Source organism: Sphaerodactylus townsendi, linkage group LG10 (assembly GCF_021028975.2).
Source record: "Sphaerodactylus townsendi isolate TG3544 linkage group LG10, MPM_Stown_v2.3, whole genome shotgun sequence".
NCBI classification, from domain to species: domain Eukaryota; kingdom Metazoa; phylum Chordata; class Lepidosauria; order Squamata; family Sphaerodactylidae; genus Sphaerodactylus; species Sphaerodactylus townsendi.
In genome coordinates this window covers 58,479,242-58,495,593 of record NC_059434.1, presented here as the reverse complement: position 1 = coordinate 58,495,593, position 16,352 = coordinate 58,479,242, and the positions used below count along the sequence as shown (strand labels likewise).

The window sequence follows — 16,352 nt, the reverse complement described above, 5'->3', positions numbered from 1 at the left end:
GATTAGTGTCTTACCCACATGCCATACATGCAGAAGGAATGGAGAAAGCCAGTCATAAGATTTATGAGGAACATTTTCCCAATCTTTTCAGATTCCTAAACTGCCAAGAATGTGTTCCAGATCTAAATTACATTGGTGACAAAACTTCCATTCATAGCAGAATTCAATCACTTTAGATACATCTATCTGAGATCCCAGCCCATGAATCACATTAGTAGGTATTTACATGGCTTGGACTATCTTGCATTAGGCAATCCAGTAAATCATCATCCTCTGACACAAATCTTATTAAAGAGCTTTGAGCCAACATTAAGCTACATACCAGTCTTGGAAATCAAGATAACCCAAAAGCTTTAAATCTAAATCATCAGCAGATTGGAACTACTAATCCTTTGTACCTGCCTTGCAGATAATAGATTTTTCATATGGCCACTAACTGTACTTCAAAATACATGAGGAAAACTAGGGTTAATTAAAAACTAGTTTTGGAAGTAACATTTATTACACTGATTCATTCCAGAATTATAACAGGTAAAGTTGAATTGGTAAGAGATGGCACCATGTTTCTTATTCTCTGGGATCAAATAAGAGCAGGATGGTCACAAATCCATGACATCTGAATGTATAACAAGCCTATCACATTGCATGTAATTGGATATGCAATTTGTGTGTATTGTTACTCTGGGGTCTGTGTTAAGTGCAGATTGTAGCAACTCTCTGGAGATTGAAGAAGGGAGATAGTAGTATAATCAGGACCCATTTGGGACAAAATGAGAGATCTGTAAGGAAGAAACCGGGCAAGCAGACCAGCAGAATGAACAACTTCAGTCAGTCAGTCAGTTTATTTTTATTTATTTATTTATATATATCAAATTTCTAAACTGCCCACCCCCAAAGGGCTCTGGGCGGTGTAGACCAGGCCAGAAACAGTATTACATACAATAGGCCAAAACAACAGTACTGTCCGGGCACGGCCATGTCCCCAGCGCCCGGACTCAGCACAGCAGGCAGGGCAAGGGCTGGCAAAGGGAGAGACAGCAGGATAACAGCCAACAGAGTAAAAGCCAGCGGAGTGAGAGTTGGCAGGGAGGGGCCTCTCACAGCTGAACCGGCTGTGAGAGAGAGTGATGAGCTGCAGCTGGGCCAAGAAGAGAACAAGATAAAAGGAGAAGGGAAATGGGCCTCTGGAGCTGCCGCTGCAGCAGGGACTGGGGAGGGCATTGGCAGGGGAAGGGAGTGGTAGAGAGGCAAGGAGCTTAGAAGGGGCTGCTGCCCAGCGCTGTGTGGGAACAGGCTGGGGAACCCCGGGCTTCACACCTGCTGCACACCCACCCCATCCCTGTGAAACATAACAGGGTGGGGCAAGGAAGCCGGAGAAGGGGAGGAACAATCAGAGGGCTCTCTTCTGTGAGGCAACAGAGAGAGGGAGAAGGGTCAGGCAAGCGGGTAGCTCTGACAAACAGCACCGGGACCCCAGGCCAGGGTACGGAAGGAGGGTACAAGGCGTGTCCTAACGCAAGGCGCCCTGTGGGCAAGACTGTACCTTGACCCTCGGGGCCAAGCTAATGTAACATCGTCTGGGGAGTCCAACCCCCAGATCAGGGAAGGTGGGTCGGTACAGCCATCTGCGGGGTTGGGCCAACTAGGGGAAACGCCACAAGTACACAGAATAAAATAAATTAAATCAGGTTAAAACAATTTACAAAAGTCATAAAACTAGCAGCATCAGTACAGTGCAATATGATACAACAGTGGTGGTGAACCTTTGGCACTCCAGATGTTATGGACTACAATTCCCATCAGCCCCTGCCAGCATGGCCAATTGGCAGGGGCTGTTGGGAATTGTAGTCCATAACATCTGGAGTGCCAAAGGTTCGCCACCATGGCGATACAACAAGATTATAACAAAATTATTATGGTTATGGACAGGGACATAGGTATAGATTTTTATGGGGGGTTCGGGGTGTGGCCACACCTCCCCAAGCCCCGCCCCCAGCCTCAGTGCTTATAAAAGCAGCTCTCCAAGGCAGGGATGGCAGACTCCCCTGCCCCTCCAACGGCTGGGTTCCCAACCAGCAGTACCTTCTGCCCACCCCTCCAGGCAGAGGTGTAGCTAGGGCAGTGGTTCTCAACCTGTGGGTCGCGACCCCTTTGGGGGTCAAACGACCCTTTTACAGGGGTCGCCTGAGACTCTCTGCATCAGTGTTCTCCATCTGTAAAATGGATCAATGTTAGGGTTGGGGGTCACCACAACATAAGGAACTGTATTAAAGGGTTTCGCATTAGGAAGGTTGAGTAGTTGTATGGTACTAGCCACTGCACCAGGCCCGCTTGCATGTTATAGAGCCCACAAAGACTTGTGGGGGAGCACCTTACTTCCTCCTATATTCCCCTCCCTATACTATTTCCCTCTTCCCGGCAGCCCCCATATTCTCTTCCCTTTACCAGCCTTATTCTCACTTTTTTGTCCATTTATCAACCTATTTTTTACTTGCCACCTATCTTCAGTTTTATTATTTCTTTACTTCATTCATATCCTACCTTTTTTCACAATCGGGGCCAAAGCAGCTTACAATATTCTCCCCTCCTCACAATAACCCTGTGTAGTAGGTTAGGCTGAAAATATATGAGTAATTTACAATCATCCAAGAAGCTTACACAGCAAGATAGGGTTCATACATCCATGTTTATCACTCAATAACTTCACCATGGGGGTGAGGAGGTGGGGAGCAGGTATGCCAGCACACATCAAACACTACTGATAGAGTATTTGTATTTGTTTACATCCCACCACGTGGCCTTAAAAACAAGGGTGTAATGCCCATTGGACAAGGATGCCCCCTTAAAAACAAGGGTGTAATGCCCATTGGACAAGGATGCCCCCTTGTGGTGGGCGCCAAAAATACAGGGTTCGTTTGTGGGATTTTGGGGTATTTCTGTGGGTTTTCCGATTTTGGCCTGCAGGGGGCACAGTTTTTAGGCTAGCAGCACCAAAATTTCAGGGATGTTTCAGGAGACTCTCCTGATGCTATCACCCAGGTTTGGTGAGGTTTGGTTCAGGGAGACCAAAGTTATGTGGTCTCTTTAAATCCACCCCAAAGGGGGTGCCCCATCCGCTATTGTTTCCAATGGGAGCTAATAGGAGATGGGGGCTACACCTTTGAGGGTCCATAACTTTGGACCCCCTGAATCAAACTTCACCAAACCTGGGAGATATCATCAGGAGAATTTCTTACTGATCCCACCCAGGTTTGTGAAGTTTGGTCCAGGGGGTCCAAAGTTATGGACTCCCAAAGGGGATGTCCCCATCACCCATTGTTTCCAATGGGAGCTAATAGGAGATGGGGGCTACACCTTTGAGGGTCCATAACTTTGGACCCCCTGAACCAAATTTCACCAAACCAGGGTGGTATCATTAGGAGAGTCTCCCAAAGATTCCCTGAAAGTTTGGTGCTGCTAGCTTAACAATTACACCCCTGACAGCAGGCACCCCCCCAAATTTCCCCAGATTTTCCTTTTAAATCCCCCCCTTTGGCATGGATTTAAAGGGAGAATCTGAGGTCTCCAGTTTAAACATTGAAAGTGATGCTGTTTCAGGGTGGGGGAGAATCCACCGCAAAATAGCATCACTTTCAATGTTGTTTAAACTGGGAACCCCAGATTCTCCCTTTAAGGTGGATTTAAAAGGAGAATCTGGGCTCCCTAGTTTAAACACCATTGAAAATTATGCTGTTTGGGGGTGGATTCCAGCATCACTTGTTTAAACTAGGGAGCTCAGATTCTCCTTTTAAATCCACCTTAAAGGGAGAATCTGGGGTTCCCAGTTTAAATAACATTGAAAGTGATGCTGTTTCCCCCAATTGGGGGGACTGGATACAACACCATAAAATGTTTTCATAGCAGTAATAAAACATTTTGAAATCATTTTGAAAATGTTTTCAAAAAATATTTCTGCTGGGTGGCATGGCCTATTGCTGTGTTCAGATTTGTGAGTTGGGGCATGTTCTATAATGTGATGGTGACTTTGAAACGACCTGGTGTAAAAAATCATTGCTTGGTCACGGTGGGTGAGGGCAGCTGCCCATGGGAGGGGGGTGCCAAACTCCAGTTTGCCTACATACGCCACTGGCCATAGCTACAAGGGGGCCAGGGTGGTGCGTGTTGCACCGGGCATGTGCCTGGGGGGGACTCAGGTTTTGCCCAGGGCTTCGGTTTGTCTAGTTATGCCACTGCTTAAAAAATGTCCTAGAGGCAGTTTGTAAATGTAAAGAAATTAACATAAAAAGAGCGCCAAATGACCATAAAATCTTATCAACTAAATTTTTTAAAATACAGTGATCACAACTATAAAACAATAAAACTTTGCACTAAAGGGAAATAAAACACTATGGCAACCTAAAAAATAATTTGCCTCACCTTCCAGATGCCTGCTGGAATCAAAAACTTCACCAATTACTGGAGCAGGGTGATGGAGTGGGGTGGGGAGAAGGCTGGACTGTGGAGGGAATTTCAAAGGCAGGGCTGGCTACTGAGAAGACAGAAGAACCTACTATTCATCCAGTCTCAGAAGGATCCACACCTCAGTCAAGGAGGACACTTGGAGCAAAGTCTTATCTGTGAATCTTGATGTAGGGGATACTGATAAGGGCAATGATGTTTAGGCTGTAAAGTTTAAAGCCAGCACTAAAAACTTCCTGCAAATAGAAAATGTATGCAACCTAGAGAGAAATTCTATTCCCTCCAGGCCCCGCCTTTTTTTTGTTTCCTGCTGGTTTTCTTGTTTTTTAATACAAGGGGTTCTCCACCAACTGTCTGAAGGAATGCAATCCATGTTTTTAAAATGAAGGATATAACTTACGAAGACCCAAACAGCTCAAAGAATATTAAATACATTATAAGTATACATATGTAGATTAAGCCTTTTGACATAAAATGAAAGATTTCCAGTTGCTATTGATCATTCCGATTTCTTAGCTGAATATACTATGAGATACTTTCTGTCATATTCCAGATCATAAGATTATATGCTTTCACAGTGCAAGCCTAAGCATGTATACTCAGAAGCAAATTCCATTCAGTTAAAATGGACTTACTCCCTAGTAAGGGTGTTTAGGATTACCGTCTTAGTTTCTTTAAGAATTTGGGTTGTGGTGGCATACTCCATTCAAGCTCATAATGGATTTTTTTAGGTAGCCACATAGCAATACCAGTGGGTCAAAAGGTATGGACCAATCAACTGAACTTTATACAACACTTTTTTTCTCCATATAATTTGCAAATAAAACCATTATCCTATAGGCTGAGTGATAGATCCTATATAATATTTAAGCCTCTCCCATTTAACCTTGAAATTAATTCCAAAGAATAATTAATTCCTATAATGATAGGATTAGCCAGTGTACCATCTCAGCTTTTACAATAAATAACTCACATGAATACAACGTAGTTCAAAGTTTACCAATTTTTAAATGTTGCATAATAGAACTTTGTAGTTGTAAACACCGAAACCAGTAGGAAAAAAAAATCATTCAACTGACATATAGTCATCTACTCTTTCTTATAACATCTTTAAAGACTACAACACTACAACATCTGAAGACATGCCCTTTCAAACAGAAAGAATTATGATAAATAAAAAAGTCAATACAAATATATCTGGACCAGCCTTTTAAAAACTTTTTCCAAATCTCCCAAACTTGTTAAAAGGGACATCTGGCCTAATTTTTTTTCATTAGCAGACCACAATATATTCTTAAATTATACTTTTACACATCTCTGTTGCTAAATGTACCATTGGGGTGAGCGGGAAGCCATGATCAATGACCTTCAGTTCCACTGCAGAAAATAATAAATTTTTGGCAAACTGTGTCCATCTTTCTTCTAAGGTTTTCGTAAAGTGAGCAACATGACCCTTGGAATTTTTCCCCCCCTCCAGATATATTACAGCAATACTCACTGCAAATTTCACAGAATGGCAGAAGAGCTAGATTGGAGTCCAGTAGCACCTTAGAAACTAACAAAAATTTAAGGGCATAAGTTTTCCAGAACCAAAACTCCCTTTCGTAAGTTACAAAACGGAAAAAGTTGTTTGTCTTTAAAATTTTCCCAAACACCAACAATTTGGGTACTATGGGAAATGCATTTTAATTGCTGACACCCTTCTCAGGCATGATATATTTAATGGCCATCGAGAGATCACATTGATAAGATGAACAGAACTGTTCTTATAAAGATCATGTATATTATTTAGCTAACTACCTAAAAAGTCAGACTGTAAAAATTAATGGCCAAATTAATTTTTCTTCTCTGATGTAGCCTTAAACAGAGCTTCGCTATCAAACAAGGATGACAATAATATTGTCTGTTTAATCCTTGTAACTATCATTGGCATACAACATTTTGGAGATGCACAAATCTAAAGTTGCCACCCATCCAGGTAGGGCCTGGCGACAGAGGTGGGATCCAACCGGCTCTCACCACTTCTCTAGAAGTGGTTACTAATTTTTTCTGAGTGCCGAGAAGGGGTTACTAAAGCAACCTCCCTGCCCAATGGGGACTGGAGGTGCGTGTGTGCGGCGGCGCCACTGTTTGAATCCCACCACCATCGCAACCTGTTATTAAAATTTTTGGATCCCACCACTGCCGGCGACCTTTCAGAATTACACCTGCTCTCCAGATAACAGAGTTCAATGTCCACTTTGGAGGGTGGCATGATCCCTGCTGAGGCTGCTTCAGTCCCCAAACCTGGTTCTCTCCAGGCTCCACCCCCAAAGCAGGTATGCCTCGACAACCCCACATACACCTGTTCCCACTTCTGCTTTGCTATTTGCTCTTGTTAACATTGCCAAAGGAGATAGTTCACTTATACATCAAGGGACATCTATACAAATAACCATATACCTATAACCATAATTTGAATGTTACAAGAAGTTGCAAAGGGAGAATGGGTATAATTCTGATGCCATCTTTCGTATGTTTATGGATGTCTCAAAGCCTATCGGTTATTGTTCCATCATAGACAAGGTATGGTGCATTGTCCTACATTCTTCATTTTACTCTCTAAGCTGAAAGCATGTGACTGACCCAAAGTCACCCCAAGAATTTTTTATTGTGCATGAGAATTTGAACTCAAGCTTTCTCTGTCACAGTTGGATGTAGCCACTATATCACGCTGGCACTCCCAGAGGGGAATGCATTTTCAGGCATTATCCCCAGCACACAGGAAACTTGTTCCTAATGCCGAACCTTTGGCATGATGATCCTAAGTGTCAGGAAATAATGTTATCCACTTTCACATCCTCTGTCATAGCCATCAGAGCCAACGTGGTAGAGTATGTGGCATAGTGGTTAAGAGTGACAGACTAGAACAGTGGTGGCCACCACTGGACTAAAATCAAGAGGACCCAGGTTTGAATCTCCACGTACACCATGGAAGCTTGCTTGGTGACCTTGGGCCAGTTAAACTCTCTCAGCCTAACATCCCTCACAAGGTCACTGTGAGAATAAAATGGAGGACAGGAGAATGATGCAAGCCGCTTTTGGTTCCTACAGGGGAAAAAGGCAGAGCATAGATGAATTAAATAAATAAGATAAATAAAATGGTTTACCCTGACAGGTTTGCTTGACTTCAAATGAGCTATGAGTGGTGCTAGATCTTGAGAGGCAAATGTAACTATTTCTTTACTACCCAAAATGTAGTGCCATACCAGGAGATGAAATCATTCCACCAATAAAGTAAATAACATTATTGAGTTCATTGGGTGTTAAACTGCATGCAACAAACTTCATACAACAAATCTAGATGCCACTGATATAATGTAATTGACATTCTACTTTGTTTTGATGTTGGCAATATCTAGTAGGGAGTAAGGGACAAATAAAACTGCAGCTGTCAGTGACATTCCCAGTCTTCTTGATCAATCAATCTGATGTAATTGCCATTCATTGAAAGAATGAAGAAATATATTGAGGATGTCATAAATGCTGATTCTACTAGTCACTATGAATTTAATTACAAGAAGGGCAAGAAGAGATGAATTTCCTGCTTTGCACAGGGGGTTGGACTAGATGACCCTTGGGATCCCTTCCAGCTCCATGTTTGTATGCTCCTTTTCCTCACTCTGGCTCAAACTGGGTCATCAAAACTTGTGATGATTTTGAATAAGTAATCTTCAACAGGAACTTCAGGATTTATGCAAGCGACTTTGTTTAAATTTTACAAATATGAAAAGATTTACAGACAACAGCGAGACAAGATAAATAAAAAATGCAGAAAACGCACCTTCTATAATACAAGTTGATAAATAAAACTACGTCTTTTTCAGAAAGTTTCAGTGACGCAAGCAGATTAGAAATGTACAAGTAGCTAATTAATACATTTCGGAATCATTGACTATCTGAAACCTTAGTTCTGTTTCCAAATGCCACCACTGCCTATGTTACGGTTCCGGTTTGTGGGTAGTAAAGGATCGCCATCTGGCTTTATTTTCGTGAATCGGAAGAAAATGCAGGAGGCTGGTAAACAAAAATTACGCATGAATGAGAGAGGAAGCCGCGTTCTTCTCGCAGAGAGGAAAAATCCGCTCCGCGTTTTCTGCTCCGCTTTCTGAGTGACAGATTGACATCACTGGAGGCGTGACGGAGGGCTGAAGGGGGGGCTCGGCGCTGAAATGCTGTTGTGCAGAGTTAAGATCATTCGGAAACAGCAGAGCGGCTTGCAGAGCGGTAGCTGCAGACCCCCACGGCCAGCCCCTGCCTGCCACGGGCTCCCTTGGATTTAGCACTGGTCGCTCCGGATGCCCGCGCTTTGGGAGACAGCTCTGCACCTTTGCATTCGGTAAGCGCGATCTTTTGCGAGCGTTTCGGAGGTCGTTCAGGTGCTGCTCAGCGTCCCTGCGTGCAAACGGGTGCGGCTTGAATCCTAACGTTTAGCTGCGCAGTAGTGAGTTTAAAAAACAACCTTAGGTAAGGGTCGTCGTTTAACGCGATGTAGCAGTTTGGATTTATTTAAAGGGGCGGCTGTAGGGGCGAAGACCCTTGAATTAAGCAGTGGTGCGAAATCTTGGGGCTCTCCATTTTTATTTGCCCCGGAGCGTTGCTGGAGCGCCGTTCCTTTTGGGAGCACGCAGGCTTTGGGTGTAAAGATCTTGCCTGTGTTTAGCAAGAGCAGATCTACATTGTATCTCTGAGTTCCCCCTCTCCTTACTGACACGCTGACTGTGCTGTTAGCCTGTCAATCAGCGCCCAACCAGCAACAGGCAAGCACATGGCACAGTCGCAGAAAGCCATTGCTTTTCCTTGCTTGCTTTTCGCTCCCTTCTTATGCTAGCCGTGCTTTCACTCGTCATTCTTTATTATCGCTTCTTTTTCTCTCTTCGGCAGACATTCTCGTTGCACTTCGTCTTTGCTAGGATCGGAGGAAAGAGTTGCAAGCGGGAGACCATGTGGTGAAAAGGAGCCGTGAGCCGAGGAAGCTGTTGAGCACCACCACTCCACGCGTGCCTTGCCGGGAGGGGAAATCGCGCGCTTGGAAAGCAAAGGAGAGCTGCAAGTTGGCGGCAGGCAGGAGCGGACCGACCGTGCCTTTTGCAAACACGCTTTGCCGAAGCCTTTCCACGGCTCGCAAGAGACTCTCTCCAACCCAACCATACGGATGTAGCGTGGGATTGAATTGCCGTACGATCGGACGAAACCAGTTTTGCCAAACCGACTTGATCTTTTTTTTTTAACCTCCTCTGGATTCCCGGGAGCGGAGTGCCTGGCAGCTCAGCAGAGACAACTGTGTTTGCTTAAAGAACAAGTAACTTTGGAGAGGAGGGGCCGGCCACGCACCCCAATGAATGTTGAAGCTTCGGGAAGAAGGGTGTTTTGGGAGCAAATTGGATTGCCTTCTGTCCTGGGAGGAAGGGTCTGTGATCGCTGTGTGCGCCTAGGAGGAGAGAAGGACACGACCTCGCCAGTCAAAGGGGAGCTGGAGACCAAGGACCGTCTCCATTGGGCATGATTTCTCCAGCGTTTTAAGACATCACACGCTGCCTTATGGATTTAACTTAGCAGGGCGGTGCTTTCACGCGGGGTTGCCGTTCAGAGACGTAAGTTTGCGCCCCTCTTTTGCTGTGTGCCCCTTCTCTTGCAATATGGATTCTTGCTGCCTTCTTTTGCACATGTAGAGCTCAAGTCTTAGCAGGTGTCCTTGCTCTTCCTGGCCTTCATAGTTGTGCTGGTTGGTTCCGGGAAAGGCCAAGGCTAACAGTTTGGATGTTTTTTTTGCCTGATATCTGATTTGGATCGTCCAGTTGCTCTTTACTTTTCCTAAGGAAACTAAGCAGTTGCCTTTAAATCCAGCTTTTCAGGATTGTGAACTTTTGTTGTGCTGGGTGGGGATTGACTAGAAATTTTGTAGAGGAAATGGGACAACTGAATCTCAGAGTGAAGAATTAACCTCCCCCAAGGTTATAGGGGTTTTTATGAGCATATTGGCCATGCTGGATAGTTGTTCTAAAAGTTGAGCTTTGCTTCTTCCATTAAGGCAGCCTTGGGTGGACTAGGTTTTCTTTTGTAAGTCTGAAATGAAGCCATTTAAATGACAACTTTTGGTTACTGGTTGGTATAAAATAAGTGAATCCACAGAATCACTAGGCCTAATTGCCAAAGGATTATTGCTTAGTATTTGGTCACCGTGCATACACCAGAGTTGATGAATACCTGACCTCCACGTTGTCAAAAGTTACAACAACGCAAAAATAATGTGCCAGAGACTCAACATCTCTCATAAGTATTGTATGAGTGTCAAGTTTCAGAATCGCTTAATATAGATTTTATTCCTTAATATCCTTTTATTGCAGGAAGATATTCATGTGTGTTTTTGTGTATATAGGGGGGAATTTAAAGTGACATGGGGTGTTGCTTGCCCAAAGGAGATAAGCTTCTAAGCAGATAAGATCTGAATTCTTTGTGCAAATAAAATGTACATGTAGCAGGTGGAAGTTATATTAATACTTATTGTTTAGTGTGAGTGTATTCCAGTATTTTTTTGTTCCTTGTTAGTGGTGGTAGTAGCTGTGCTAAAACATTTCCTTAAAGTATTTTTTTTCTGCCAGGGCTGCTTTTAATCTGGGGTGTGTATGTTTGTGTTTAATTGCATGTAGTCAGCGGGAGGGATTTCCCCTCAGAAAGAGTGAGTTTTTAGCAGGTCAGTGGAGAGGTGTGGAGGCTGCCAGGAGGAAATGGTGGGTAAGACAGAGATAAAGAGGCTCCCCGCCCCCTCCCCGTTCCTGTACTCCACCTCCTTCAAAAACCCAAGGGAAGAGAGGATTCTGCAAGCTCAGACTAGCACATGCAATCTTTTTTTTTTAAGAGGCTTTGAAAGGTAAAAGGAGAGGAGGGCGATACAGCTTTAAGTATCAGAAAGTCCGCCTCCTGAGGTAATAGTAACTTCAGCCTTTTCCACTTCTCCTGCAACTGCCATTGAAAAATCTTGCTTTCATTCATAACTTTTCTCCTCTTCCTCTCTGTCAGTTCTGCATTCATGCCTTGAGCTTCATTTGCAGAAGGGGGTGGGTGGAGTACTGCCCTCCACTTCTCGCCAGTTTTGTGCTCAGGGGTTTCTCACATCCATTCAGTGTTGGAATCTCAAATAATTTTTTTCCCAGTAGGAATTCTGTATTCAGACAGCTGTTACTACAGTGAGAGAATTGTGTATCTTGACCCAAAAAAATGCTAGTGTTGCATGAAGAACTGTGAGAAATGTTTCAACTTGTGAAGGACTCTGGGTTTACATGTGGGGTCTTGGGAAGGAGGGAAGGAATTCTTAACCTCAGTGGATTTATTTCTGAGTATGCGTGCTTTGGGTTGCAAAGATCTGTTCAGAATGACTCCATTTCATAAAGTTGTCTGGCTCTTCTCAGTGTTAGTCTTCCACTAGCTGCTAGCACATTACTGGTCTGGAAGGAAGACACACACCAGCTCCCTGTTCTGTTCAGCACTGTACTTTGTAGTTCCTCCATGGTTATTCCAAGTCAAAGAAATGGAAAATGCATATGAGGCAGATAAAGAGTGATTCCAAGTCAAAGAAACGGAAAATGCATATGAGGCCGATAAAGAATGATTTGAGTCTGGCAACACAAAGTTCTTTATCTTAAACTTTGCACCTTCATACAGGTGGGGAACGAGGAGGGAACCTGAACTGTGGTATTGTAGAAGAGCTCATATTTGCTGTGTTTGTTTGTTTGTGAAATAACTCACTGATTAGAATTAGTTCATTTGTGAAGTTAGTAAATGACCTTCACTACTTCGCTTGTCACCTTGGAGGCTTTCGAGATGGTGCACAGCCTAAATACATTATCCAGAGATTTGGGGGCGCTGCAGTGGTGGAGTGAGTGGGAAAGCCGTTGGTTCAAGTTTCATCTCAGCCAGGAACTTGCTTGGTGACTTCATGCAAAGCATTGTTTTGTCAGCCCCAGTGCCTCTCTAATATGGCAGTAATCCTGCTGGCCTGACATACAGGGTGGTTTACATGAGGTGATTTATGAGAAGTACTTCGAGTGTTTAGGGAAAGGGGTTGGTATATTGATGCCAAAGTTTATTAACCTCTGTCTTTCATGATTCGTTGGTTTATGTGAGAAATTTTCAGGATGTACATGCCATTAAAACATGGCCTGCTGTCAGAAAAATATGCATCTTAAGGTCTTTCCCAAAAAGTTGTTATAATGTTGTGTTGGTCCCAGAAAAGACAGACAAAAATACAACATGATTCAAGTACCATAGTTGTATATGTCTGTGTAAGGGAAATGAAAGCAACCATTTTGAATTTTTCTGGCTGCTCCCCTCCCCTGATATTTAGTGAAAATAATAAATATGAGTCGTCATTTTTCAGGAAAAGTTCACAACACTTCATTCATGTTCAGTAAATGTCAGAATATCCCTCTTCTCTATTCTCCCAACTCCTTTCACACCCTGCCTTATGGCCCAGGAACGCTATAAAACCTATTGTATAACAGGATGTTGTTCACATCTGGCGTTCTGCTTTAATGTCAGTGCAGTCCTGAATGGTTTCAAGACTTTAAGGCAATTGATGTTGATGGCCTTAAGAGAATGTAACTGTGTTTAGGATTGCTCTGTAAGTGTACTAGATTATTTTTGTGGAAGTGATATTTCCAACTAGAAAGAATCCTTCAGGAAGTTTCCCATTATGGAATCACAGTTCGAAAGACAAACCTGTTGGCTTTTAAGTGTAGAACAAGAGATGATATTGGAATGTAATTCTGACAGGCAACACACTGGTCCAAAGGTCTAGAGACTTCAGTTATAGTAGCATTTGCTATAGGAGCCCGAGAGTCTTGTTCCTTCTTCAAGGTGGCCTTGAAGCATTTGTTGGGTTTTGCTGCACATTGCTACATTTTAATTGTTGTGATGAGCTGATCTGAGCCCCATTGTGAGTGGGAGGTGGAAGAGAAAAGAGGGCAACAAATGCATTAAGTAAAGAATTTAAAAATATTTCAGTAAAATTATAACCCATGGCTAGAACGAAGCATGAATCTATCATAAGCAGTTACAGTTTCTCTTCAGTATTGATTTAAGGTCAGGTAGGATATCCACCTCAACCAGATTTTTGAAAAAAATGTGATGAGAGGCATGGCTTGTAGACTCTGTAGACCTTTCCTTTTTAAACACTGCAGTATTGTTTGTGGTGTGTTTTATTTACATTTCCCTGCAAAGTCACATCTAATATTTGTTCTTTACTTTTTAAACTGGTTTGTGCCCAGGTACTTGAAGTCAATATTGGATACTATGCACCCATCCTTGAATTAGTTTTGCTAGAACAATTTGTGACTTGCCATATGCTGTGTTGTTGTTTGTCAAGTTTCCTATGACTTGTTCCCTTTTTTAACCCTTGGTTTCTCTCTCTCTGTCTTCTAGGACTTCAGATGCATGCCAGGTTCTTAGTGAATGCCAGAAGTAGAGATCACTACAGATGGAGTCCCAAGGTCAGCATGGCAACGGCAGTTCATTAGTTGTCCTTCAGCAGCCTTCTTTGGATAGCAGGCAAAGGGTAGACTATGAAAGAGATGTCCAGCCAACAACTATCTTGTCCCTGGACCAGATCAAGACCATCAGGGGCAGCAATGAGTACACTGAAGGCCCATCTGTGGTGAAAAAGTCTGCTCCACGGACAGCACCTAGGCAAGAAAAACATGAAAGGACTCATGAAATCATACCAATTAATGTGAATAATAACTATGAGCACAGACCCAACCACCCCAGTCACTTGCTGCATCAACAAAATGCGAGGGCTCCTGTGTTGAGCAGATCTACGAGCACTGGGAGCGCAGCTAGTTCTGGAAGCAACAGCAGCGCATCTTCAGAGCAGGGCCTGCTGCTAAGGCTACCCCCATCCAGGCCAGGCCCAGGCCACAGATCTGAGAGGCCAATCTGGACGCAGCCCAAGCCGTCATCTCTGATTGTGGATGACCTGACAGGGCCCTTGAAAGAGGACTCGACGCAGTACAAATTTATCTGTGAACAGTGCGGGAAGTGCAAGTGTGGAGAGTGCACAGCACCCAGGGCCTTGCCATCCTGCTTGGCCTGCAACAGGCAATGCTTGTGCTCAGCAGAGAGCATGGTGGAATACAGCACCTGTATGTGCCTGGTCAAAGGGATCTTCTACCACTGTTCCAATGATGATGAAGGGGACTCTTATGCGGATAATCCTTGCTCTTGTTCCCAGTCACATTTCTGGTCGAGGTACTTATGCATGGGAGCCCTGTCCTTGGTTTTGCCATGTTTGCTCTGCTATCCTCCTGCAAAAGGATGCCTAAAACTGTGCCGAGGATGTTATGACCGGATCAATCGTCCAGGTTGCCGATGTAAGAACTCCAACACGGTTTATTGTAAGCTGGAAAGTTGCCCTTCTAGGGGTCAAGACAAGCCCTCATGATTTATGGAGGGAGATGTTCAGTTCCTCAGACTCTTTCAGGTTGTGGCTGGCTTTTCTGTCTTGATTTTTCCACCAACCCTCCCTCCCAGTCATTTTCCATTCTTCCTGTAATGTTCTTTGTTTCCTACACTGTAGTTTCTCTCAACAAGGGCAAATCTGAGTGTTTCTTTGGTCTTTGGCAAGTGTGGCCCATGTACTTGCATCTCCGTTCTTGGCAAGTAATCTCAGGTTTGTGAGTAATCCACTCCTGAAAGAAGTAATGAGGGTAATGGGCTGTTCTGAAGCCTTATTATTCTGTAAACAGCTTTCCAAAGATGCTATTTTATTTGTTCTCTGCAACTCCTTTTTTCCACACCCTCCCTTAATGCCTTCCAAGCAATTATTTCAAGTTTTTCCCCCCAGAAACAGTTGAATTATTAAGCTTTTTAAAAAAGGAAGCATTTGTTATAGTTGGTTTGGAATTTAGTAAACCCTGTACCTGACTTTTCTTCATAGTGCACCTCATTTTTTTCACTTCCTCCTTTAAAAATTTCTCTGTCCAGTCTCATGGGATCCTCATGTATTTAGATTGGCTCTTCCACTTTTTGTTGCTTAATAGAAGGATCTGCACACTGAAGATGTATTGGCTTCAGATTGGTTCATTAGTTTCTATAGCTTCTATATATGTGCAGGGCCTTTTAAAAACCTCTCTTCTTTTGATACTAAAGTTGTTGGTTTCTGGCATCTGAGAAATAATCTTCGGGTATCATAAATTTTAAGTTGTATAAACATTCTTTAGTCTCTAACATTTCTGTATTTCTGTGGTTTAACAACATTTAACTCAACCCTGTGCTTGGTAACTTTAGCCTCTCTGTTTTTATTGCCTTAGCCACAAATTGTGGTGCTCTTTTGTATATTTTATGTATAAAACACAAAGTTGAATTCTGACTATTTTTAAGACAAAGGTCTGTCAAAACTTTTTTATTGTAAAGAATATTTATTATGTGAATCTTTATTATTTTATGATATTTATTACAAAGAACTGTTCCAAAAATGTACTCCTGTCTGACTATAACAAAATATCAATACTTAATGAAATAAGGGTGACACGAAGAAAGTACATATGTTAAACTATAATGCAGAAAATATAATAATTAATGAAAATGCCTTGACTTCTTTATTTTTTTTAATACAACAATCAGTTGTGTTAACAATACCAGTAAGAGGATTGCTGCTGCTTCCTTCCCAATTTTTTTAATGACCAAACTACAGCTAGTTATTCTAGTTTTATTCACTTTCTTTTGTTTTTGTCAAATGAGTTTTTGCTCTGAGATATTTCAGAGCATTCATATGTGTTCTGTGGTCAACATGAAACCTAAACTACATCTGTTCAGCTGTAGGCATTTCCCAGCAGTCCTTAAGGTACAAATTGATATGT

The 16,352-nt window shown here is 42.9% G+C and overlaps 1 protein-coding gene across 1 annotated transcript; it reads left to right on the top strand.

The window, feature by feature from the left end:
- Nucleotides 1–8,665: 8,665 nt before the first annotated feature.
- SPRY1 (sprouty RTK signaling antagonist 1) lies at nt 8,666–16,078 on the top strand. The gene is made up of 3 exons (XM_048509318.1): nt 8,666–8,836; nt 9,382–10,091; nt 13,918–16,078. The coding sequence occupies exon 3, from the start codon at nt 13,973–13,975 to the stop codon at nt 14,933–14,935; it is 963 nt and encodes a 320-aa protein (XP_048365275.1). The 5' UTR covers nt 8,666–8,836; nt 9,382–10,091; nt 13,918–13,972; the 3' UTR covers nt 14,936–16,078.
- Nucleotides 16,079–16,352: the final 274 nt, after the last annotated feature.